The sequence below is a fragment of the Solanum lycopersicum genome, chromosome 3 (genome assembly GCF_036512215.1).
Source record: "Solanum lycopersicum chromosome 3, SLM_r2.1".
Classification (NCBI taxonomy): domain Eukaryota; kingdom Viridiplantae; phylum Streptophyta; class Magnoliopsida; order Solanales; family Solanaceae; genus Solanum; species Solanum lycopersicum.
Genome location: NC_090802.1, coordinates 59,693,781 through 59,714,114, shown reverse-complemented (window position 1 = coordinate 59,714,114; position 20,334 = coordinate 59,693,781). Strand labels below are relative to the sequence as shown.

The following is a 20,334-nucleotide window of genomic DNA, read 5'->3' as shown; positions in this document are numbered from 1 at the left end:
TTAGCTTTTGTTTTTCCTAATTTTTATTGTTAAAAAAGTGTGTCATTATTTTCTCTATGTATAGTTTTTTTCATCATATTTTGAAGCCAAAAAATGATCTAACCTACCATGGTTAAAGCAATGTTTTAATGCCATATTAATTTCGAAATAATAATATAAAATAGTAATAAGGTATAAAAAAGAATTTTAGATTATGTTGCTCAAATTAGGTCAATTGATTTTATTTGTCTAATGAAATAAATTCGGTTTTACAAACTAGGAATTAAACCCACCCGGATGTGACAAAACATTTTTCTTCCTTCCCCGCTTTCTTTTCACTGAAGCCTCCTCATTGTTCAACAAATTTAGGGTTCCAAATTGAACTTTAAGCTTGTTGAATTGATTCTATCAATGGCGTCTCATAATCACATGGACGATGTAAGTTCTTTTTTTCCTTTTTTATTTCTAGTTGTTGTTTATAACTTGTACTTCCTTTATACTATAATGTTGAAGAATTTTCGTTTTGGGGGAATTCTCAGGACCTCGATTTTGGTGGAGATTTCGCCGCCACTGGACGTTCAGGTTTGCTAATTCTCCGCCATTGTCCTTTTTACTGCAAGTTTTTGAGTATATTATTTGATTGCAAGTGATTTTAGGTACCAAAAGAAGCTTTGGAGACCTTGACGATGATGAGGACGATATTTTTGGCTCTAAAAAGGTGTTTTGTTTACCTATTCTTATTTAAGTTTGTCTTGTAAACCATACTTGCAAACCAATCATGGGATACAAGGTTAGTGGGTTGCTCATAAGCACTCTCTTAGTTAAAATTTATGTGATATGCTTCTTTTGAGACATCATAAATTGTTTAACATAATTAAATGCACTTTTTGATACTGTCAAGGATTTAAATCCTTCAAGAATATTTAACTTGACTGATCTGTGATTCTTTTCAACTAGACTAATAGGAGTCATAAGGACTATTAGCATGTCAATCTCAAGTCAATATTTATCATTTATATGTTTCAATACTAGGGTAATTTGTTGAAAGTAGAAGAAACAGCACCTGGTGCAGCAACAGGGATGATCTTGTCTCTTCGCGAAAGGTATGGTAGTTGGATGCTTGTTGCACATCTGTGAACATTTTTGGATTTAATTGCTTATGTTTTCACTTTCTCACTGTCTTTTGTGATTCGTTATTGCAGTCTACAGGACTGTAAGGATAACCTAGCATCAACTCAGGTGCTTATCATCTTTCATTTTTGTTTTTTGTTTTCCATGGTTATACCCAAAATTATCTGTCATCCTCTTTTTCAGCATTATGTATTCATGCTGTATGATTTTTTAAAATATTATATTAATTATCAGAGCCTAGAAGTTTAGATGTTCTATTTTTTTTTTTACTATGGTATGTTGGATTATAATTTTGTTTTTGTTTTTATTAAGAATAGTATGCTGGATTATCTTACTTTCTCTCTGTTAATATTCAATGTTTATATAGGGTTTTTAATTTTTTTTTTCCTGAAGGTCCATTTAACTGATGGAGGAGTTTAGGCAAGACTCAACCTGTATATGTACCAAAAATAATAATTACACGGAGGAGGGCATAAACATTAGCCTCTGTAGCATTGTGAAGGTTGATAAAATTAATCTTTAAAGACATTTGAGTACAACAAAAAAGAGTATTGTGTTGAGTATCATTGCTACTGATGGTATGAGACTCATCTAAGTAGCTAGATAATATATACCTATTGCTAATCACCAAAAAAGGCTTATAATAGTCAGCAGACATCAATGGCGAACTTGTTCTTCTTAAACCTGGAATTTGGGAGTCCATCAAATTCAATCTCCAATGAAGCTCTAACCTTTAAAGGTACGAAAGTAGTTTCAGTGAAGATTAGAAAAGTTTTAGATTCTTCTCCATGTTAGCAAGGAGGTCAGCAGTAGAGTTGCCTTCTGTAAAATTATGCTTAAAAACAAAGTTTCCACACGAGATGAATTAGCTATTTTCTCAGTAATCTGCTTGATTTTCCAGGGTCCCATTGAGAATGTCGATAATAAGGAGAGAATCAGATTCAACTATAACATTAGTAAGTCCAGCCTCCAACAAATGTTCACCCCTTTCAACATGGCCTTGGCTTCAGCCATATTGTTACTGCAATGCCCATAGTAATCAACAAAGGCCTGAATCATAGCCCCTGTATGATCCCTGATTATAGCACCCACCTGCTGATCCCGGAATTCCCTTGCTACAACCATTAACATTGAATTTTATCCAAAAATGAGAAGGTTTAATCGAACAAACAGCCTTTGAATGATGATTGGTTTCACCTTATCTATCATATAACAATTTCCAATCCAAGAATCAGGGAGGGTTAATTTGGGAAATTGATGAGGCTGTTTAACTTGCTGAATGATGTACCAAGTTGGCATCATTTTATCATCAAATCTGGCTTACGTCTATTTTTCCAAATTTCCCAACATATTGCAATTGGAAGGAACTTTAGTATGCAGTCATGAACCTCATTCTTACCTTTCACATTCCACCAGTTAATAGCTGACATCCTAAGTTGTCCAAGGACTTGTTTAATACCACATGAGTTACAGAAGTAAGCACATATAGTATCTTTCATGGGAAGTTGTTTTGTGTTTTCTCTGATACTTCACTCAAATCATTCAAAAATTCATTTTAGATGCTTTTGTGGTATAGGATAAAATCTCTTTCTTCCCTTGCTTTTCAGATAATAATATGCTTTAACTAACATGTTGGCTGGATGGTGATGATTTACTGATTACCTATCTTGCATCAGCATAAATTTATCTTCCCTTTCCAACCTTCGTGTTGACTCTGCTACTCATGTCTTAAAATGTCCGAGGGGTTAATATGTCTAATTTCACAGTTTGTAATCTTCCTTTGATGTTTTACAGCCCTTCCTTGATTCTTATGCATTCACTAGTTTGTTCAAACTTTGTGTGGGGGCCTTTTGGAACTGCACCACACTTAATGGAGCCTGAATCATGCTGTTGAATGACCAACATTCTGATTTAAATCTCATAAAACTAATTACTGACTTAACTGTCTATCTTGTTTCAGACAGAACTTGAATCAGCAAAATCTGAAATACTAAAGTGGCGCTCTGCGTTTGAAAAGGAACCATTCATACCTCCTGGCATGACACCTGGTATTGTCCTTTTCAGCATCTCTGGACAGTCAAAATCCTGTTCCTTTCTTCTTGTTTTTTTTTATCTTCGTGTTTTCCCCAATTGATGCTGTATGTTTGAGAGTCCTACATCATTAATAAAAGAAGCACCGTATTTTAGTTTCCTCTCCCATTTGTTAGATGATATGGTTCTGAAAGTGTTTGGAGTTATATGGGAAAGTTTGACTTGTTCTTTAAATAATACTTAGTAGACTAGTGTGATGCTTCCACCATCACATCACTGCTTAAAATTGAATTGTTTAAATTCCATGTGTTATTATTATTATTTTTTTTAAAAAGAGAGCGAGATATCATTCATGTTCATCATTTCGGGAATGGAAAGATCTTCATGTTGATTGAGACGGAGTGGTTTCTTTAATTCTGAAGAGAATTAACTCTGTGCTTATTTGCAGAACCCAAGTTTGTGGTCAGTTATCTTCAGAACATCAGATCATCTGAGGAGTCATTGCGTGAACAGGTTTTTTATTTATTTTTATTTTTTATTCCTCTTTATTTGTTCATTGCTAAAATATTATTGAAGTTTTTTCTAATCATTATCTCATCTTTGCAATCTGTAGTTGGAAAGAGCAAAGAAAAAGGAGGCTGCATTTATTGTTACTTTTGCCAAAAGAGAGCAGGAGATAGCAGAGTTGAAGGTAAACTTGTCCATGTACATCAAATGATGGATTGCCTGTATAACAGATTAATTTTGAACTATCTTGTATACAATTTGTTTTTCTTTTGCGGCTATCTCAACAAAATTGAGCAGGATATTTGAACATGTTATCTTACTATATGGTGCAACCATGCAAGAAAACTATATGGAGCAAAAGATAATGATTTCACTAAGAAATTGAACTTTGAGTTTGTAGATGCTATCCAAGTTGCCAACTGTATGTTGTACTTTACTCTGAGAAAATGTCTCATCTTTATGGTGTGCAATGAAGCTTGCGGCCTACATTTTAGGGTAAACAAAAGCCTACTGCTAGTCAGATAATCTTTCATTTTCATTTTTGTCAATTGAAGAGATCTGTTATCTAATCAATACTAGAGATGCCCTTATGTTATACATCTAGTTTTATCCTCGACAGAACCTCTGATCAGATGTCATGTCTTTCTTCTCTTGGGGTGAGGCGAGTGAGAAGGCAATGGAATGTTGTTTTTTTAAATCCTTTCTTGTATGTATAGTATTGGGTGCTCTTTCCTTCATCTTTAGTTGCCTTTGTTTTAAAATGTATATATCCAATTCATTGTTTTCTCTTTACTTTGTGCTGATCAATTCTTTCTTCTTACTTTTTCTACTGGTGAATGTTTTAGTCTGCAGTTCGGGACCTTAGAGCTCAACTCAAGCCGCCATCTATGCAGGTAGTAGTAGTATCTTTGCTTACTCATTGTATAAAACCCAAAAAAAGGAGGGAGAGAGAGACTGTGAGAGTGTGTTATGTGCTATTCCCTGCTGTTGTTCAATTGTTTTGGTGAATTTTTCCAATTTGCTCCTTTAAAAAGGAGTTCTATGTGTGTAATCTCTGTGTTGTATGTAGCTTCTTTTTGTTTCACACAGTAAGTTGCTCATTCTGGTCATTTGGTTGTTGCTTTGCTAATTTTATGCATTCTGCTTAAATAATAAAATTGTTAGCTGGTGCTAGTTCTAGTTAAGGAATCTTACCAACCCGCTACCAACCTTATGCCCACATATTGGCCTGAGAATCTAATTCTCGTGTTAACACTTGTAACTCTAGTGCTGATCTCAAGGTTCTAGAATACCTATCAATTCCCAGTATACTCATTATGCTAGAAAACCACATAGCATATTGTTAGGGTTGTATATTGTAAGTTAGTATCTTGGGGTGGGGGTGAGGGGGGGGGTAGCTCAATTGACGAAGGTTGAGGGACTTGGTTCTTAGGTCACAAGTTTGAGCTGTGCCAAGTGAACTTAATCCAGTATTTAAGTGTAGAAGGTAGAGGGGTGGCCCCCTCACCCTTGAGTTTCAAAGGCTGCAGTTTTTGGTTATAGTTAAATGTAAGTTAGCAAGGGAATCAAGAAAGGAATGGTTTCATTTGTGTTTCTATTTTGTTGATACTTTTGATGCAAGTTCAGCTTTTCGCTTCCAGACTAATGGAGGAAAGATAACTGAAGGGTAAGAGCAGCATTTATCTACCATCAAACTGGCTGATAAGATAAATCTCCTTAGGAACTGCATATGGTGGCCTGTACCTCTTCTCTGCTTGAATCATTCTGCTTAACCCTAATGTACATCCTACCAGCTGGATTTGGGTCTTTAGTCTTTACGAAAAGATTGAGTCTTCAGTGGCTACTTGTTTCTTACTATCTATGCTACTAATTAAGGGGCAGATTTGTTTTTATTGTAATTAATTTATGAAGCCTGCACTATTTTCCAACAACACCCTCATTCATGATCACACAATTATCAAAAAGAGAGAAGATGTTAAAATTGTTACTGCATTTGATGGGTGATGATTTCCTTGTAGTTCAACTCTCCTTTGACAAGTATGCTCACAATCCGCATCAGCATCATAAATTTTTCCTCCTATTTTCTATTCCCATATCCTATTTTTCAAAGTTCATATTCATTCCGAGTTGAATTTACCAAGTTTGTATTATGCGTACATGCTTATGCCCCCTTAACTAGTTCTCTAAGATTTTGGTTCAAGTTTGCTCAATGAATGGCCTAAGAGATCTTCATGTTAGGTGAGAACAGATGATACTAAGAACAAAGTTTCAAGGAATGGATATAGTTCCATTAATTTTTTAAAAACAGCTTCCTTCTACTCTCTTTTTGCTTCTTTTTGAAGGTCTCCAGCATGTCCTTAATGCTGAGGAATACAACATTATCAATTTTTTAAAAAAATCCAGAAATTTAGAAGTTACAACCAGAGTTATGGAATTAAAACCTTTCTGTTTTTTTTTCTCTTTATTTCCTTTTTTTCTTCTGAGAACAGCACTATGATTCACTGAATAATCAAACCTTTGTAGCATTTTGTTCTTTTCTGCAATAATATGCATCTGCAGTGAGCCCCTCTCCCTTTTTAACCTGGAGAATGTCATCTTATACCGTAGGTATTCCTAATTTCTTTTTTGGGTTAACATTTGTTTTTAATGTCTTTGTTCACATTTTGCTCATTTTCCTTTCTTTTTGGGGTAAATTAACAGGCACGGAAGCTATTACTAGATCCAGCTATTCATGAAGAGTTCACTCGGCTGAAGGTAACTTATCTAGACATTGATTTTAATTTCAAGCTGAAATGTCTGGAGAGGAGATTGATACACTTATCTAGTGGTTCCATACTTTAATTTCACTGTGCTTTCAAGCCTCTTTGATGGTTTGCTGGAATTCTTTATTTAATGGGGGAGCACACTGTTAGTGAAGTCATTCCAGGTTACCTTTTGAATTGCTCAATGAGCTCAGATGATGCATCCCGTTGCCAATGAATATAGCATGCTTGGTGCTTAAATTCTTGGATGCTTCTCGTGTGTAGTTTATTTGACTTTTTCATTGTTCCTTTGTGGCTTGCTGGCCCTGATTGCATTCTTGCTTACATCTTTTCTTGTTTTTCATTGACAGAATTTGGTTGAGGAGAAGGATAAGAAAGTAAAGGAGTTGCATGATAACATTGCTGCTGTCAATTTTACCCCACAAAGCAAAATGGGCAAGATGTTAATGGCTAAATGTAGGACACTGCAGGAGGAAAATGAAGAGATTGGAAACCAGGCTAATGAAGGAAAGGTAGTAGACAATTTTCTTGATCAGTGAAGTGTGTAAAATTATAGAACTCTTTTAGTTCAAAACTGATCAAGAAATGTTATCATGCAACTCCTTTACTTGCAGATACATGAATTAACAATGAAACTGGCTTTGCAGAGGTCTCAGAATGCTGAACTCAAAAGTCATTTTGAAGGTTAATGTTCTCTCAAGTTGTTTTACAAATACACCTCTGTTTTCTTTTTGATTGGGCTAGGTCATTTTGGTCATTTTAGATATGATGAGTGTGATTGATATTTGTTGAGGATATTAGCTTTGCTGTATATGTTGAAACTTTTGGTAATATATGCATATCCTCTTGAGTAAAATGAAGACATAATCACTCTTTGATATAATTTGCTTTTTGGTAGGTTTTTTAGCTTAAGAAAGCTGTTGACAAGGAATTATACTACATTTTAAAATATGTCTAGTCTGTGCTCGAGGAATCAGTTGCTATCGCCTGATCTGTGTGTGGTTACCATATATCTGCATGCCCTTATTCTTACGACAGTGAAATCATGCCAGACATAAGGCATGCTTTTATTAGAATTGATTCATCATCGTCAGCGAAACCTACACCATCCCAAACTGTGGAACTGTTAATTCCTACACTGATTCACCCATTAGGCTGCTCTCTCTAGAGTTCATGATTTGTTTGTAAAACAAAGTAGTCTCTTCTTGTACTATGGTGAATTGTAGTATTTAATTTTTCACATTTTTTTGGGGGGTGGGGGGCTGTTGGGTATGACATAACTATAAAGTTAGCACCCTCATTGCATAAGCAATCCATATTTGTGCTAATTTTGATATAGATCTTTCATTACATGTGTTCATTTTACCTTTTAGCTCTCACCGAATTCTGTTGCCTTGCCATTGTTATTCAGAACTGCAATGATGAGTAGTTTGTTTTCACTCACTTTCTGACATTTTTTATTCCCACTTGCAGGCCTGTGCAAACAGATAGAGGGACTGACAAACGATGTAGAAAGATCAAATGAAATGGTGCTTTCACACAGTTTCCATTCTTGTTTAGAGTGAAATCAGACATTAGGATGACTTTTGAAAGATGTAGTTTCACGTTTTAATCGTATTTGTCCTAGGTACTAATCTTGCAAGATAGAGTTGCGGAGAAGGATGAAGAGATCAGTAAGCTGAACGAAGAGTTGAATGAGAAAAACACTATTGTGGAGAAAACCGAATTAACTCCTGATGAAACTACCAATGATGAGGAAATGACAACTACAGAAGCTCAGGCAGAGAATGAGTAGAGGGAGGCTTCTGGAGTTGGTCAGCACGTTCGAGGCCTTACCTTCATACATGAAGCTGCTCTTTATCCTTATATGGTACAACAGTAAAGCAAGCAGAAGATAAGCCTGCGGACCTGGAAGCAAGAGCTATCAGTTCGTAAAGCAACAAGCACGGCCATATCTTTCTAACTTTACTAGCTGTAGACAGGCATTCGATGTACTTGTAAACTGTAATCCGTGTTAGATTTTGTTTTTCCATTTTTTTGGGTATTACATGGTGTATTTAGTTTCCTATCCATGTCTGCAGCACCAATATGATCTATGGCCTCTTTTGATTCGTAGAACTTTTTATCAACTATGCTCTTGCAAAATTTTGCCGAAGATTTTATCATGTAGAATTGTAATTTATCTTGTGGAGTGTAGCTAGTTTATATGTGGTTAAGTGCATGATGCAGGTAGTACCCTTTAATCATATGGTGTATAAAGTAGGTCAGAAGCAAATATATGACTAGTAAAAGAGGCAACAAATAGTAAACAAGTGAAATTAGATTTATCACATTCTATCAAATTGCCAAAAAAAAGTAGCTACATCTCTCGTTTTTTATAACTGTACATGGACTGCTTTCTTCGCTCATCGTTCCAACCCAGCCCAGCAGAACCTTTGTTTCCCGTAGCCTGTAAAGGTTCAATCAACCCTTTGTTGCTGCAGCCAAGTGCCTCTCCCTGTGCAAACACCCAAATTATCAGGTTACAATATGGTCATTACATTTCCAAGTTTCACTTAAGTAGTCTCTCACAGAGGTCCTCATGTAATCGCTAGGTGAACTAATCTTTCAAAACAACACAACCATGAAACTACTCGTATAAGATAATCTAGGAATGTCCGAGTATAGATGCGGTGAACATTTCCTTCTCGAGAAAAGATGGATTCTAATAACATTAAAATTATTACAACGATCTAGTAATGAAAGGAGGACAAATTTCCCTTCACACCTGAGTGAAAAGATCCAATGGACACCTAGAGATGGGCCATCAATATGGAAATATTCAGAGTTTTACAAGTCTAGATAGGTGACACTTGTAGCTAAAACTATCATTCTTAAAGTCGTGAAAGTTTAAACTGTACCTCCTTCCAGCCCATGTTTTCCAACATTCTTCTGGCATAGCTACCAGCTCCAAATGAATTGCTCAAGGATTCGGAAAGAGCTTCCTCTGGACCAGCAGATGCCTCCAAAGAAACAGAATCATCAGAGTTGGATGAAATTTTTTGACCTGGACCAACGCCAAACCCACCATGCAATGCTCTTCTTTCTGCAGCTCTGTCCCTGTACAGATGGTCTCTGTCCTGGAATGGCATAATCACACAATTTAATAGATAGGTAAGAGATTGTAGATCCTTGTGCATGTCCATCTAAATAGGAGAAAGCATCTCTCCAATAAAATTAAAGGTTTTCTTTAGAGATGATTCAATTATTTTTTCCTTACATGGTAGAATTCCTCCAAACCTGAACAAAAGCTCCTCCATCCAGAAGCTCAATAGTGGCCCTTCCCACTTTGTTCCCTCGTGACTCGAGCTTATAACCTTATGCTGGAGGTGGAGGGTCCTTACCACTAGGCTATCCTTCCATTGTCTTCAATTGATTATTTTATCACTTAAGAGAACGAAATAATCACAGATCCAAACACAGCGCACAACTAGCAGTATTGTCTAAGATGGTTCAATCTATGCTGTTTGTTTGCTAAACTGGCATGCCTTTTTATCTTTATCTTTTAGTTGTGTTCACCTTCTAAATACTTCAACACAATTTGTTACATTTCCCAGTTAGCAAATTTTCTAGTGCCGTTTTTTAGAGAAGTGTTAAGATTCTAAATCTGCTAAAGAACTCACCCTAATTGACTGCATATAGAAACTTTATCGCTAATGACCAATAACCCAAATCATCTCCAAGTAAAAAAATTGTATAAGTTCTTGAAACATAAAGTGGACGTAGACTACCTTTTCAGGTGCACTGATCTCCGATTGCAGAGATACATCCTCCTCACCAGGAAGTGTTGTGCTTATGGGTTTATATCTTTCAGTGACCGGTGAGCATGTCTGGATTTCTCTGTTGATTGACATTTGAGGAAAGCGCCAATTTTTCGTTGGATTGGAAGAATCATAATTTGACAAAGAAGCCAAATATTGTGTGCTAGGATTTTTCAACCTGTACACCTGACCTGTAGTAAGTAAACATTTTGAATGAATGCCAACATGGATAGAATAAGGATGGCCTATGCAAACTAAAATCTCATACTCAAAAAATGAAACCAAACATCTTCTCATGTATAAGCCATTGAGGTTCTACAATATTCTGATGCGGAGGATTGAACGGAATAAAGAGAGTTATGGATGTTTCAGAAGTTGGAAATCCCTGTTCCTCTAATGTTTTGCCTCATTACATCTCTGTTACTGTCTATACACATACTGTAGCTTACATGACTTCATCTCAAAATATGCATGTCTAATCTGGCAGTATTCTGAGTAGGTCTGACCATGAATGAATGTGAATGCATAAATGCTGACGGTCGAAACAAGCAAAGAAAGTATTGGCCATTTAGGTTTGCAGGGAAGTCACCAGGGAGGCATGAGTTTGCTCAGTTGTAACAAATAAAGAAGGAAGTTTCTGGCATATGTAATGAAAAGATCACAGATTGAATAGATAGACATAGAAAAGGGAATTACGCAAATTTATTTTTTTACAGTAAGTCGCAACAGTTCACTGAGCATTTTATAAACCTCAACTAAAACGGGTCATGTTAACAATAACTGATCTGTGTAAACAGATAGGATGCAGAAGTTCCCCTGTAAATGAAAGTTTGACAATGCAAACCTGATGTAACTCGTACCAGATCAAGATGGACTTCACATACTGGGGCAGTTTTAAGAAGATGGCCACTCGAGGGCATTGATGGGTGCAGCTTAGCAGTGGGCTTCACCAGTCGTCCTACCAGCCTGGCCACCCTTCTTTTTCGACCTTTTCTGATCTTTTTAACCATTGACCAGTCCCACAAATCAACAGCCTGAATATGTGACAGAGAATCCTCAACTGGTCGTTCAACTTGACCATACTGGGCTCGCCAGTTCTCTTCCTCCAAACAAATGCCTGTTGTGAGGGAACTTCAGTCAATTTTATGCATCCAAAAAAACATGAAAATGAAAACATTCAAAATAAGGAGCATATGTATTTCAAAATCGCCAAATCTTTAATCCTTCCTTCCTTTTATCACTGAGCTAGGAGCCTATTTCATCTTTTTAGAATGAGTTACAGAATAGAGGAATTCATGAGGTAGTCAAAGAAAGATTTTTCTTCAACTTAATTCTCACTTTATTCGAACTACCAAAAGAAAATAAGAGAGAGGCAGCAACAACAACATTCCCAGTGTAGTCCCACTAAGTAGCTGGGGAGGGTAGAGGTGTAGATAGCAACAAGAAAAACTAGAAAAATCAGTAGACAATATGCTAGATGAAGAGAAAAGAAAAGGAAGCAATTACAGTACAAGGATTTTTCCCATTTGAACTCCTAATAGTTTGGTGAAATGTCCATATGCTTTCTGCCTTTCTGGTGTCATATCAATATTTTCAACACTAACGTCTTAATGCCAAGTGAGACAAGTATCATAATCAATACTAACCATCATCCATGACATCTACAATTGGATCAGCAGAATCCGTCCAATCGTCTGGTATCCATTCACCTTCCTCGAGTTCATATGTGTTGTCATTCCCTGCACCGTCAAGGTAGAATGACTTGCAATGCTGTAAATCTAATCATATTTTAAGAAAATAGGAACTTTAAACCAACCAACTGCTGACAAATGTGTGTGATCTGTGTCATTTATTTCCGGAGCCACTGTTATATCTGAAGTAGTATTGGCAGCTTGAGTGGTATAATTTGCCAGATAAAGTTCAATGAGAGTATCTTCGAGCCTGAAAGTAGATGTATTACAGCGTTGGAAAAGAAAAATAACTACAAGAACAAAAGTACAAGATAAAAAAAAACAGAGTCTTTACCACTCTGAAGGTGGTGGTGGGTTTTCTGGAAGCTTGCAACTGGTATCCTCCAAGTGCTCTACTTAGAGTAAAATAGAAAAGTAAGCGACTGTCAAGAGCAAATGACTTCTGAATTATCAAAATAACAATTACTACACCCAAATATTTCTCTACTGAAAGTATGAAGCAATTCGAAGGACAACCATTATACTTGGGGTGAGAACATTACTGGTGGTGACAAAAGACTGACGGCTAGAGGGGCTCAATAATGAGATAATAAATAATGGATATCATAAGTGAAGAAATTGCATGAATAAATATCTTACATCCATGATGAAACACTTCTCAGTTTTCACAAGTTAAATAGATCAGCAAACATGAGCAAAACTGATTCGATAATTACTCAGCCAGCTAAACTCACAAGAAACTGCTGCAATTCATTTAAATTCAGATGGACATGAAAAGTATTTCACCAACCAAAATATAGGGAACAGAAGAAAGGTTCCACATCTATATATTTTAGATAGAGTGTCGGAGCTACCATTAAAGTTATGGGTTCACTAAAACCTAATAGCTTTTGTCCAAGCCATAAACATAGAATCTTGGATCCACTTTTGTTTAGATTACTTGACCCATCAAGTTACAACAAAATGTTTCGATCACCCAAAGCTAAAAGGATTAGGTCTGGATAGAACTCTAAGGGGGAAACAAAATATATACACTGCAGCAACAACTTCATCACAAACACATCCTATCTTCTATCACAATAGACAGGCTGGTAAACTTATTCACCTTCAGAGAACTCAGTACAAAGTGGTTCCACTGCTTGAGCCACATTTTCACCTGACATACTTATGTCTGCATCTACCTCATCTTTGTTAGACTCCACAGGCGCAACGCTCTCACAACTATTCATTTCACGACAACCACCATCCTGATGTACAATAATAAACTAGCTTAACATAACTCAAACCAAAAATCAACTACGCTAACATTTAAATGCTGTAAATTTGAAAGCAAAAAAAAAAACACTCTACCTGAGAAGAATCCATGGGTACATAAGTACCATTATCAAATTTGTAGTAAAGGCCATCATTACAGCTGTAGTACCAGCCTGCTTTAGGATCATGATAAAATCCAGTGCTACAAAAGAACGATTGATCTCAAATAAGTAATTAATATAATTGCTGAAAGAACTCCAAATTTTATGAAAACTCAGATTAAATTCAAGCCCTAATTCCGCGAAAAGAGGAATACAGAAAATGTCAAGCAAGTAAATTAAATTAACAAAGAAAATCGCACCGAGCATGGTAGTAAAGCTGAGAAGTTTCATCCCAAACGAACTGATTATCGGATTCGTGCAGCTCCAGTTTCTCTTTCTCGGTTCCCGCCATCACTAAGCTTTGCAGATCAATATGGTGAATTTGTTAACTTCAGAATCTACAAAAACAATGGAGTTTCAATGGTTAAAAAGTTTGAATTCTAGTTGTAAATAACCACACTTTTGGGGGTTCTGCCATAGGAACAACAGCAAAAGGGAATACTGTTTCAGGCCCATAAAAGGTCCATGGAATAATAAGTTAGTTGGACTCATATTTCACAAAATAGCCCAATCCATCGTGACGGTAGAGGCAATTTTCTTTTATTTTCTTTTTCAAATTTACCACTAGACAAAGCAAATAAAATCTCAATAGGGATAAATACAAATAATGGAGACGTAGATCTTATCTTATCAATCCTAATGCAATAACAAACATCTACTGACTAACGAGCATGAAGTATATAGGGAGTAATACAGTAGGACCGAAAAGTTATGTAACAGATCATTGACAATCTCTGTGTTAAAAATAAGTACTAGTTTTAGCAGGTTCTATAGATACAAATTAAATTGTTTGGTTATAAGACGAATAAAATCTTGAAAAAGGTTTGATCTGTTCTCTCTACAGAGGAACCATGCATGATTGCATGCCTTTTGTCTTGTGTTTACTTATTTTTGACTTCATTTGTTGATGCAATTATATCAGAAAATGCGAAGAAACATAATTGTCCACTAAAAGCAAGTGATGGCCCATTGAAACATCTAGAGAAATCAAATAAAAGGTCTCGAAAGAACGGATTTTTTTTTAATGTGTGATATTACATGCCAAATTTTCAGTTCATCAACCAACTGTTCCCAACCATAACTTAATAACTAGTGCTCCAACTATTTTTCATTTCTTTTCCAGTATTATCTTTAATTCTTCCACTCTTACACACACTTCTGGAGCAAAAGTGGGTGAGAAAATTGTCTATATATACAGTTTTTGTATACAAGCATTTATCATCTCACTTGCTTCGTATCTTAAAAACTCCTTTAAATTCCTCTGTTTCTAATGGCTCCAAGCTTGAACAAGAATGCCTCACAAGTGACAGCTGGGCTAATAGATGATAACACAAAGCCTTTATCCATCACGCTTCAGGGCTCTGAGTTTTTAGCCAATGGCTATCCTATACTTACTCATGTTCCTGCTAACATCATTTTCACTCCATCACAATTCATTTCCAAAGATTTTACCTTCGGTTGCTTCGTCGGATTTGACTCCGACGAGGCCCGAAGCCATCATGTGGTTCCAATTGGCAAGCTCAGGGACATAAAATTCATGAGCCTATTCAGATTTAAAGTATGGTGGACCACACATTGGGTAGGCAAAAACGGTAGAGATATCCAACATGAGACTCAAATGTTAATCTTAGACAAATCTGAAAACGGACTTCGTCCTTATGTTCTAATACTTCCTATTCTAGAAGGTTCCTTCAGAGCCTCGTTCCAGCCTGGAAACGACGACTATTTGGACGTCTGTGTGGAGAGTGGATCAAGTAAAGTTCGCGAAACCAGGTTTCGAACTTGCATTTATATGCACGTAGGGAATGACCCCTACGAAATGGTGAAGAATGCTATGAAGATTATAAGATTACATTTAGGGACTTTCAAGTTGCTTGAAGAGAAGTCACTTCCAGGTATAGTAGATAAATTTGGTTGGTGTACTTGGGATGCTTTTTACCTTAAGGTAAATCCACAAGGGGTAATGGAAGGGGTTAAGGACCTAGTAGAGGGTGGTTGCCCTCCAGGATTAGTCTTAATTGATGATGGATGGCAATCGATTTGTCACGATGATGATCCGGTAACTGATGATCAAGAAGGAACCAACAGGACTGATGCTGGTGAACAGATGCCGTGTAGGTTGATAAAATTTGAAGAGAACTATAAATTTAGGAACTATGAGAGTACTCCAAAGGGAAAGGGGAAGGGGATGAAGGCATTTGTGAAGGACTTAAAGGACGAATTTAAGAGCGTTGAGCATGTTTACGTGTGGCACGCGTTGTGTGGGTACTGGGGTGGGATTAGGCCTAATATACCAAACATGCCGGATTGTAAGGTCATTAGTCCTAAGCTGTCACCAGGTTTGCAGATGACTATGGAGGATTTGGCTGTGGACAAGATTGTGAACAATGGAGTTGGACTGGTTCCACCGGAAAAGGTTCATGAAATGTATGAAGGATTGCATTCACATCTTGAATCAGCTGGAATTGATGGAGTCAAGGTGGATGTAATTCATGTAAGTTCTCGAAACTTCATAAATTCGAAAAAATGCTAATCTTTTTTTGTCTTTTCATTACTATCTGCTTGACTAATGTTAAGAAGTTCATATTCAATTTCTTGTGGAAGCAGTTGCTGGAGATGTTATCCGAAGATTATGGAGGAAGAGTGGAACTTGCTAAAGCATACTATAAAGCCTTAACTGCTTCAATAAGGAAACACTTTAAAGGGAACGGCGTGATTGCTAGCATGGAACATTGCAATGACTTTATGTACCTTGGGACAGAGACTATTGCTCTTGGACGCGTAGGTATGTCTCGAGCCTTAATTTGTAACTCTTACTGTTGAATTGTTTGATTGATCTAATCATAATATTTGATGCTTGCAGGAGATGATTTTTGGTGCACCGATCCATCTGGGGATCCCAATGGGACATTTTGGCTGCAAGGATGTCACATGGTACATTGTGCTTACAATAGTCTGTGGATGGGAAATTTCATCCACCCTGATTGGGACATGTTTCAATCTACTCACCCTTGTGCTGAGTTTCATGCCGCCTCTCGAGCCATCTCAGGAGGACCAGTATATGTTAGCGACTCAGTTGGGAAACACAACTTCCAGTTGCTGAAGACATTGGCCTTGCCTGATGGTTCGATTCTTCGTTGCCAACATTATGCACTACCAACTAAAGATTGCCTGTTTGAAGACCCTTTACATGATGGAAAAACCATGCTCAAGATTTGGAACCTTAATAAAGTAAGCATCAATCTTATTACCAATGCAATGCATGCATTATGATAATTTGTACGATCAAAATTTTATCTTATTGTGTTATTCTGGTTGTAATGACTATAGTTTACCGGAGTTCTTGGAGCATTTAACTGTCAAGGAGGAGGATGGTGCCCTGTTTCAAGGAAAAATAAAAGCGCGAATGAGTATTCAGTAGCAGTGACATGTTTGGCTACTCCCAGAGATGTTGAATGGAGCAATGGAACAAATCCAGCAAGTGTGGAAGGAGTGAACATTTTCGCGGTGTATATGTATAGACAGAAGAAACTAAAGCTCTTAAAATTATCTGAAAGTGTGGAGATTACACTTCAGCCTTTCGAGTATGAGCTCTTAACAGTCGCTCCTGTAGCTGTGTTGTCGAAAAAATCAGTGCAGTTTGCCCCAATTGGATTGGTGAACATGCTCAATTCTGGTGGTGCAATCGACTCTCTTGTCTACGATGAGGAGGAAGAAAGTTCAGTAAGCATTGGAGCGAGAGGGAGTGGTGAAATGAGGGTGTTTGCCTCTGAGAAGCCGTCATCGTGTATGATCGATGGAGTCTCTGTTGAGTTTAGTTACGAAGATCATATGATCATAGTTCAAGTTCCTTGGCCTAATTCTTCAGGATTGTCTGAAATTAAGTATGTCTTTTGAATTAACAGATCAGGAAAATTAAAAGCTTTAATACTATTGAAGTATGATTTAGGCATCATGATTTTTCTACATCAAGTTCAATTAATATTTGATTCTAGGCAATTTTTTTTTCTTTTGAAGTTAGTCCAATATTTCTTGAAGTATAATTGCATTGTTCAAGACATGATGATTTTTAAGGAAGCTATATTATGTTGGACTAATTAATGAGTGTACTTAGGAAGGTTTTGATGCGAGCAACAATTATTTTTGTTACCACTTTTTAGATATAAATACATAATTTAATGCGTTTTTCTACTGTTGTGAAATAGTCACATTTATTTATTTTAGGTATAAGATGTATTAGGTTTGGTTAATTGATGTTGGATAGTTCTTTCGGATAAAACAATTTTAACAAAGACATAACGGAGACCTTAACGATGTTCCACTAATTTTGGTAAAGGTGAAGGAAAACCTCTCAAACTGTAGGAAAAACGCGGATAAACACAAAAATATATATGGTAAAAGTAATGGAAATAAAATGGAAAAATAACGATACCAAGAAATTTACGTGGAAACCCTTCTCAATAAGAGAAAAAACCACGGGCCAAGAGGAGCAACTGATATCACTGTAGTAAGGAATTTTACATAGTGTAATTACGAATACAATACTCAAAGTGATACTACACACTCAAAAGGAACAACACTCTTTTGGTTTCCACCTTACTAAAATATCATTCATACTCTATTTTTCTTCACAGACTATTTTTCTTGTATAGTCTATGGAATACATCACTTTACTCTCAAAATGGTTTTTTCTCTCTAATTTGGTGTGTTCTACAAATGAGCAAGAATGCTCTGTTTATAGAAGGATAAAATCATGCCTATGTCACTAATGACATAGGTAAATATAGCAAAGTCAAAAATGATTGCAAATCTTACCAATTTATCAACCACCAAATCTTTTATTTTCAATTCTAATTACTATTTTTTTTTTAACAATTGCTTGTAGCAATTGAATAGCTAAAGTTGACCAAAAAATGGGATGGATTCAACACAAACTCGAAACTTTAGAAGACCTAATAATTGAAGTACATAATGAGTTCTTCGTTCACTAGATGATTTTAGAAGTTCGACCATAAAAAAATATCAATGCTAGAATGTACATTGTGATTTGAAAGCATACAACTAGATGTTAATATGATGGGAGCCCAATTTCTATTAGATATATATTTGTATCATCCAAAGACATGTCAATATGGTGGGAGCCCAATTTCTATTAGTTATATTGCTTGTTCAATAGAATGAATTATTAAGCAATTTTATACACATACTAAAAAGATGGGGAGAAATAACAATAAACTTAACATAAGTAGCATCAACATTCCACGAAAAATTAACATGAATTGCAGAAAATAACAATAAACTTTGGTATAAATTGGAGAAAATAACAATATTGAATAACTAATCATAAAACTAGTAGCTAATACTATAATTGCACTAGCTGAACATAATATAATATGATAATTAATGTTATTCTTGATTGGGGAATGCAACTGTTGATGTTGGTAGTCTAATGGTGTTCACTAATAGAAAAAAAATAAAAATTTCATAACGAGGATAAATGACTTGAAATAATTAACACAACCTAAATGAGGAAATTTTTTATTCTTATTACCTTCAGAGTTTTAGATTATTATAACTATTGACTAATCTATTTATAAATTATCTATTTTATTTTACTATGTATACATTGTTTTTTATGTTATAATTTGTGAAATGTTTTTTTTAATGTATTTGGATTTATTTTTTTAATTATATTCAAATCATCGCGTTAAAATTTAATCATATCAATATTTTTATATTTTTAATTTACTTTTTAATAAATAACATATAATAATAAATTATTGATATAACTAAATCTTAAAATAAAATCTAATGGTTGCTGACAAACTTTAATCAACCCATGATCTAAACTTCTATTAGCTGATACAATAATCTCACAAATATGACAAAATTTTATATGATCGTGGTGTTTGCACCACACAATATATATAAATGAGACAGAATGTTTAAATTTCAATAATTTAATGACTAAATTAAGATCGGGTTTCATTGTACAGTATTTTTTTGTTTTAATAATAAAAATAAGAAATTCTATCATTCATTTTTCCAAAATTAATAATTTATGTTATTTTATAATAAACTTAAATATTTTGAGATGAGCTAATATTAAAAATTTGAGCAAATTGAAAATTATCTTTTAGAAATAAAAGAATTAATTAATTAGAAAAGAATCCATATCAATTAATTTGGGTCGAGAGTATTTATAGATCAAAAGGTGAAAAAAAGGATATCTTTGAACCAAAAATAAAAGTAGAGCGTATTTTAGATTTAAAAAAATGGACGGAGAGTATTTTTAAACAATTTCCTATATATTAGGGATATTTTTGATCATTTTTCTTTTATTTATTTTAGGTATTCATGTAGTATGTTTGGTTAATAATTTTAACAAATTACTAATTCGATAGAATGAATAATTAAGCAATTTCATACACATTCTAAAAAGATAAAAGGATAATTAGTTTGGTCTTGTTTTATTTATTTACTACCACATAGATAAAAATTAATAATATAGAAATGCATGACATGATAATTAATAAAAGTAAATCTGTTAGTCCTGAGAACTTATTATTAAGAGGCTAACCACCCCAAATATTAAAATTTCATTCAACTTAAACATAGGAAATAACAATAAGCATCAACATAAACAACAGAAAATAACAATCTTCATGAACTAATCATAAAACTAGCTGCTAATACATGAATAATTGCACTAGCATAAAATAATTATTATAAAATTACTTTTGAATCGGTAATGCATCTGTTTAGGATGTGATGAAATCAGAAATGGTACCGTTGAGTATGAGTGGTCGAGGAATTGATGGTGGTGGTGGTGCTACTGGGGTGGTGAAATTGAAAATGGTATCGTCATGTGCAAGCGATTGAGGCATTGGTGGTGATGGTGGTGGTGGTGGTGATGGTGGTGATACTGGGGTGGTGGAATCGGAAATGGTATTGTAATTTGCGAGCAATTGAGGCATTGGTGGTGATGCTGGTGGTGATGGTGGGAGTGATGGTGGTG

At 35.3% G+C, this 20,334-nt stretch overlaps 3 protein-coding genes across 4 annotated transcripts; 2 read left to right on the top strand and 1 right to left on the bottom strand.

The window, feature by feature from the left end:
* Positions 1-188: 188 nt before the first annotated feature.
* On the top strand, positions 189-8,539 carry LOC101261702 (FKBP12-interacting protein of 37 kDa). 2 transcript variants are annotated; one of them, XM_004236195.5, is made up of 14 exons: positions 189-417; positions 519-561; positions 636-697; positions 1,012-1,082; positions 1,182-1,218; positions 3,071-3,158; positions 3,590-3,654; positions 3,755-3,832; positions 4,494-4,541; positions 6,349-6,402; positions 6,761-6,922; positions 7,025-7,094; positions 7,884-7,939; positions 8,038-8,539. In XM_004236195.5, the coding sequence occupies exons 1-14, from the start codon at positions 391-393 to the stop codon at positions 8,203-8,205; spliced, it is 1,029 nt and encodes a 342-aa protein (XP_004236243.2). In that variant the 5' UTR covers positions 189-390; the 3' UTR covers positions 8,206-8,539. The 2 variants fall into 2 exon arrangements, with proteins under 2 accessions (XP_004236243.2, XP_019068579.2); XM_019213034.3 differs by lacking the exons at positions 189-417; positions 519-561; positions 636-697; positions 1,012-1,082; positions 1,182-1,218 and adding an exon at positions 1,873-2,066.
* A 173-nt stretch (positions 8,540-8,712) lies between these two features.
* Positions 8,713-13,772, bottom strand: LOC101262002 (SUPPRESSOR OF ABI3-5). Its single transcript, XM_004236196.5, has 10 exons — positions 13,517-13,772; positions 13,252-13,357; positions 13,007-13,148; positions 12,236-12,293; positions 12,027-12,151; positions 11,857-11,949; positions 11,055-11,327; positions 10,181-10,401; positions 9,311-9,529; positions 8,713-8,907 (listed from the first exon to the last, which is right to left on the bottom strand). Exons 1-10 carry the CDS (start codon positions 13,606-13,608, stop codon positions 8,770-8,772), a joined length of 1,467 nt encoding a protein of 488 aa, XP_004236244.1. The 5' UTR covers positions 13,609-13,772; the 3' UTR covers positions 8,713-8,769.
* Positions 13,773-14,536: 764 nt separating this feature from the next.
* On the top strand, positions 14,537-17,282 carry LOC101262300 (galactinol--sucrose galactosyltransferase-like). Its single transcript, XM_004236197.5, has 4 exons — positions 14,537-15,810; positions 15,924-16,101; positions 16,180-16,547; positions 16,647-17,282. The coding sequence occupies exons 1-4, from the start codon at positions 14,587-14,589 to the stop codon at positions 17,211-17,213; spliced, it is 2,337 nt and encodes a 778-aa protein (XP_004236245.2). The 5' UTR covers positions 14,537-14,586; the 3' UTR covers positions 17,214-17,282.
* Positions 17,283-20,334: the final 3,052 nt, after the last annotated feature.

What these genes read in the sequence shown, in the direction of transcription:
- LOC101261702 (XM_004236195.5), top strand. Translation starts at nt 391, where the DNA reads ATGGCGTCTCATAATCACATGGACGAT. An exon ending in ATATTTTTGGCTCTAAAAAG is followed by an intron (nt 698 to 1,011) that starts GTGTTTTGTTTA and finishes TTTCAATACTAG; the next exon opens with GGTAATTTGTTGAAAGTAGA. An exon ending in AAGAGTTCACTCGGCTGAAG is followed by an intron (nt 6,403 to 6,760) that starts GTAACTTATCTA and finishes TTTCATTGACAG; the next exon opens with AATTTGGTTGAGGAGAAGGA.
- LOC101262002 (XM_004236196.5), bottom strand. Translation starts at nt 13,608, where the DNA reads ATGGCGGGAACCGAGAAAGAGAAACTGGAGCTGCACGAATCCGATAAT. An exon ending in CCACCACCACCTTCAGAGTG is followed by an intron (nt 12,152 to 12,235) that starts GTAAAGACTCTG and finishes ATCTACTTTCAG; the next exon opens with GCTCGAAGATACTCTCATTG. An exon ending in TGTAGATGTCATGGATGATG is followed by an intron (nt 11,328 to 11,856) that starts GTTAGTATTGAT and finishes CCCTCACAACAG; the next exon opens with GCATTTGTTTGGAGGAAGAG.
- LOC101262300 (XM_004236197.5), top strand. Translation starts at nt 14,587, where the DNA reads ATGGCTCCAAGCTTGAACAAGAATGCCTCACAAGTGACAGCTGGGCTA. An exon ending in TCAAGGTGGATGTAATTCAT is followed by an intron (nt 15,811 to 15,923) that starts GTAAGTTCTCGA and finishes TTGTGGAAGCAG; the next exon opens with TTGCTGGAGATGTTATCCGA. An exon ending in AGATTTGGAACCTTAATAAA is followed by an intron (nt 16,548 to 16,646) that starts GTAAGCATCAAT and finishes TAATGACTATAG; the next exon opens with TTTACCGGAGTTCTTGGAGC.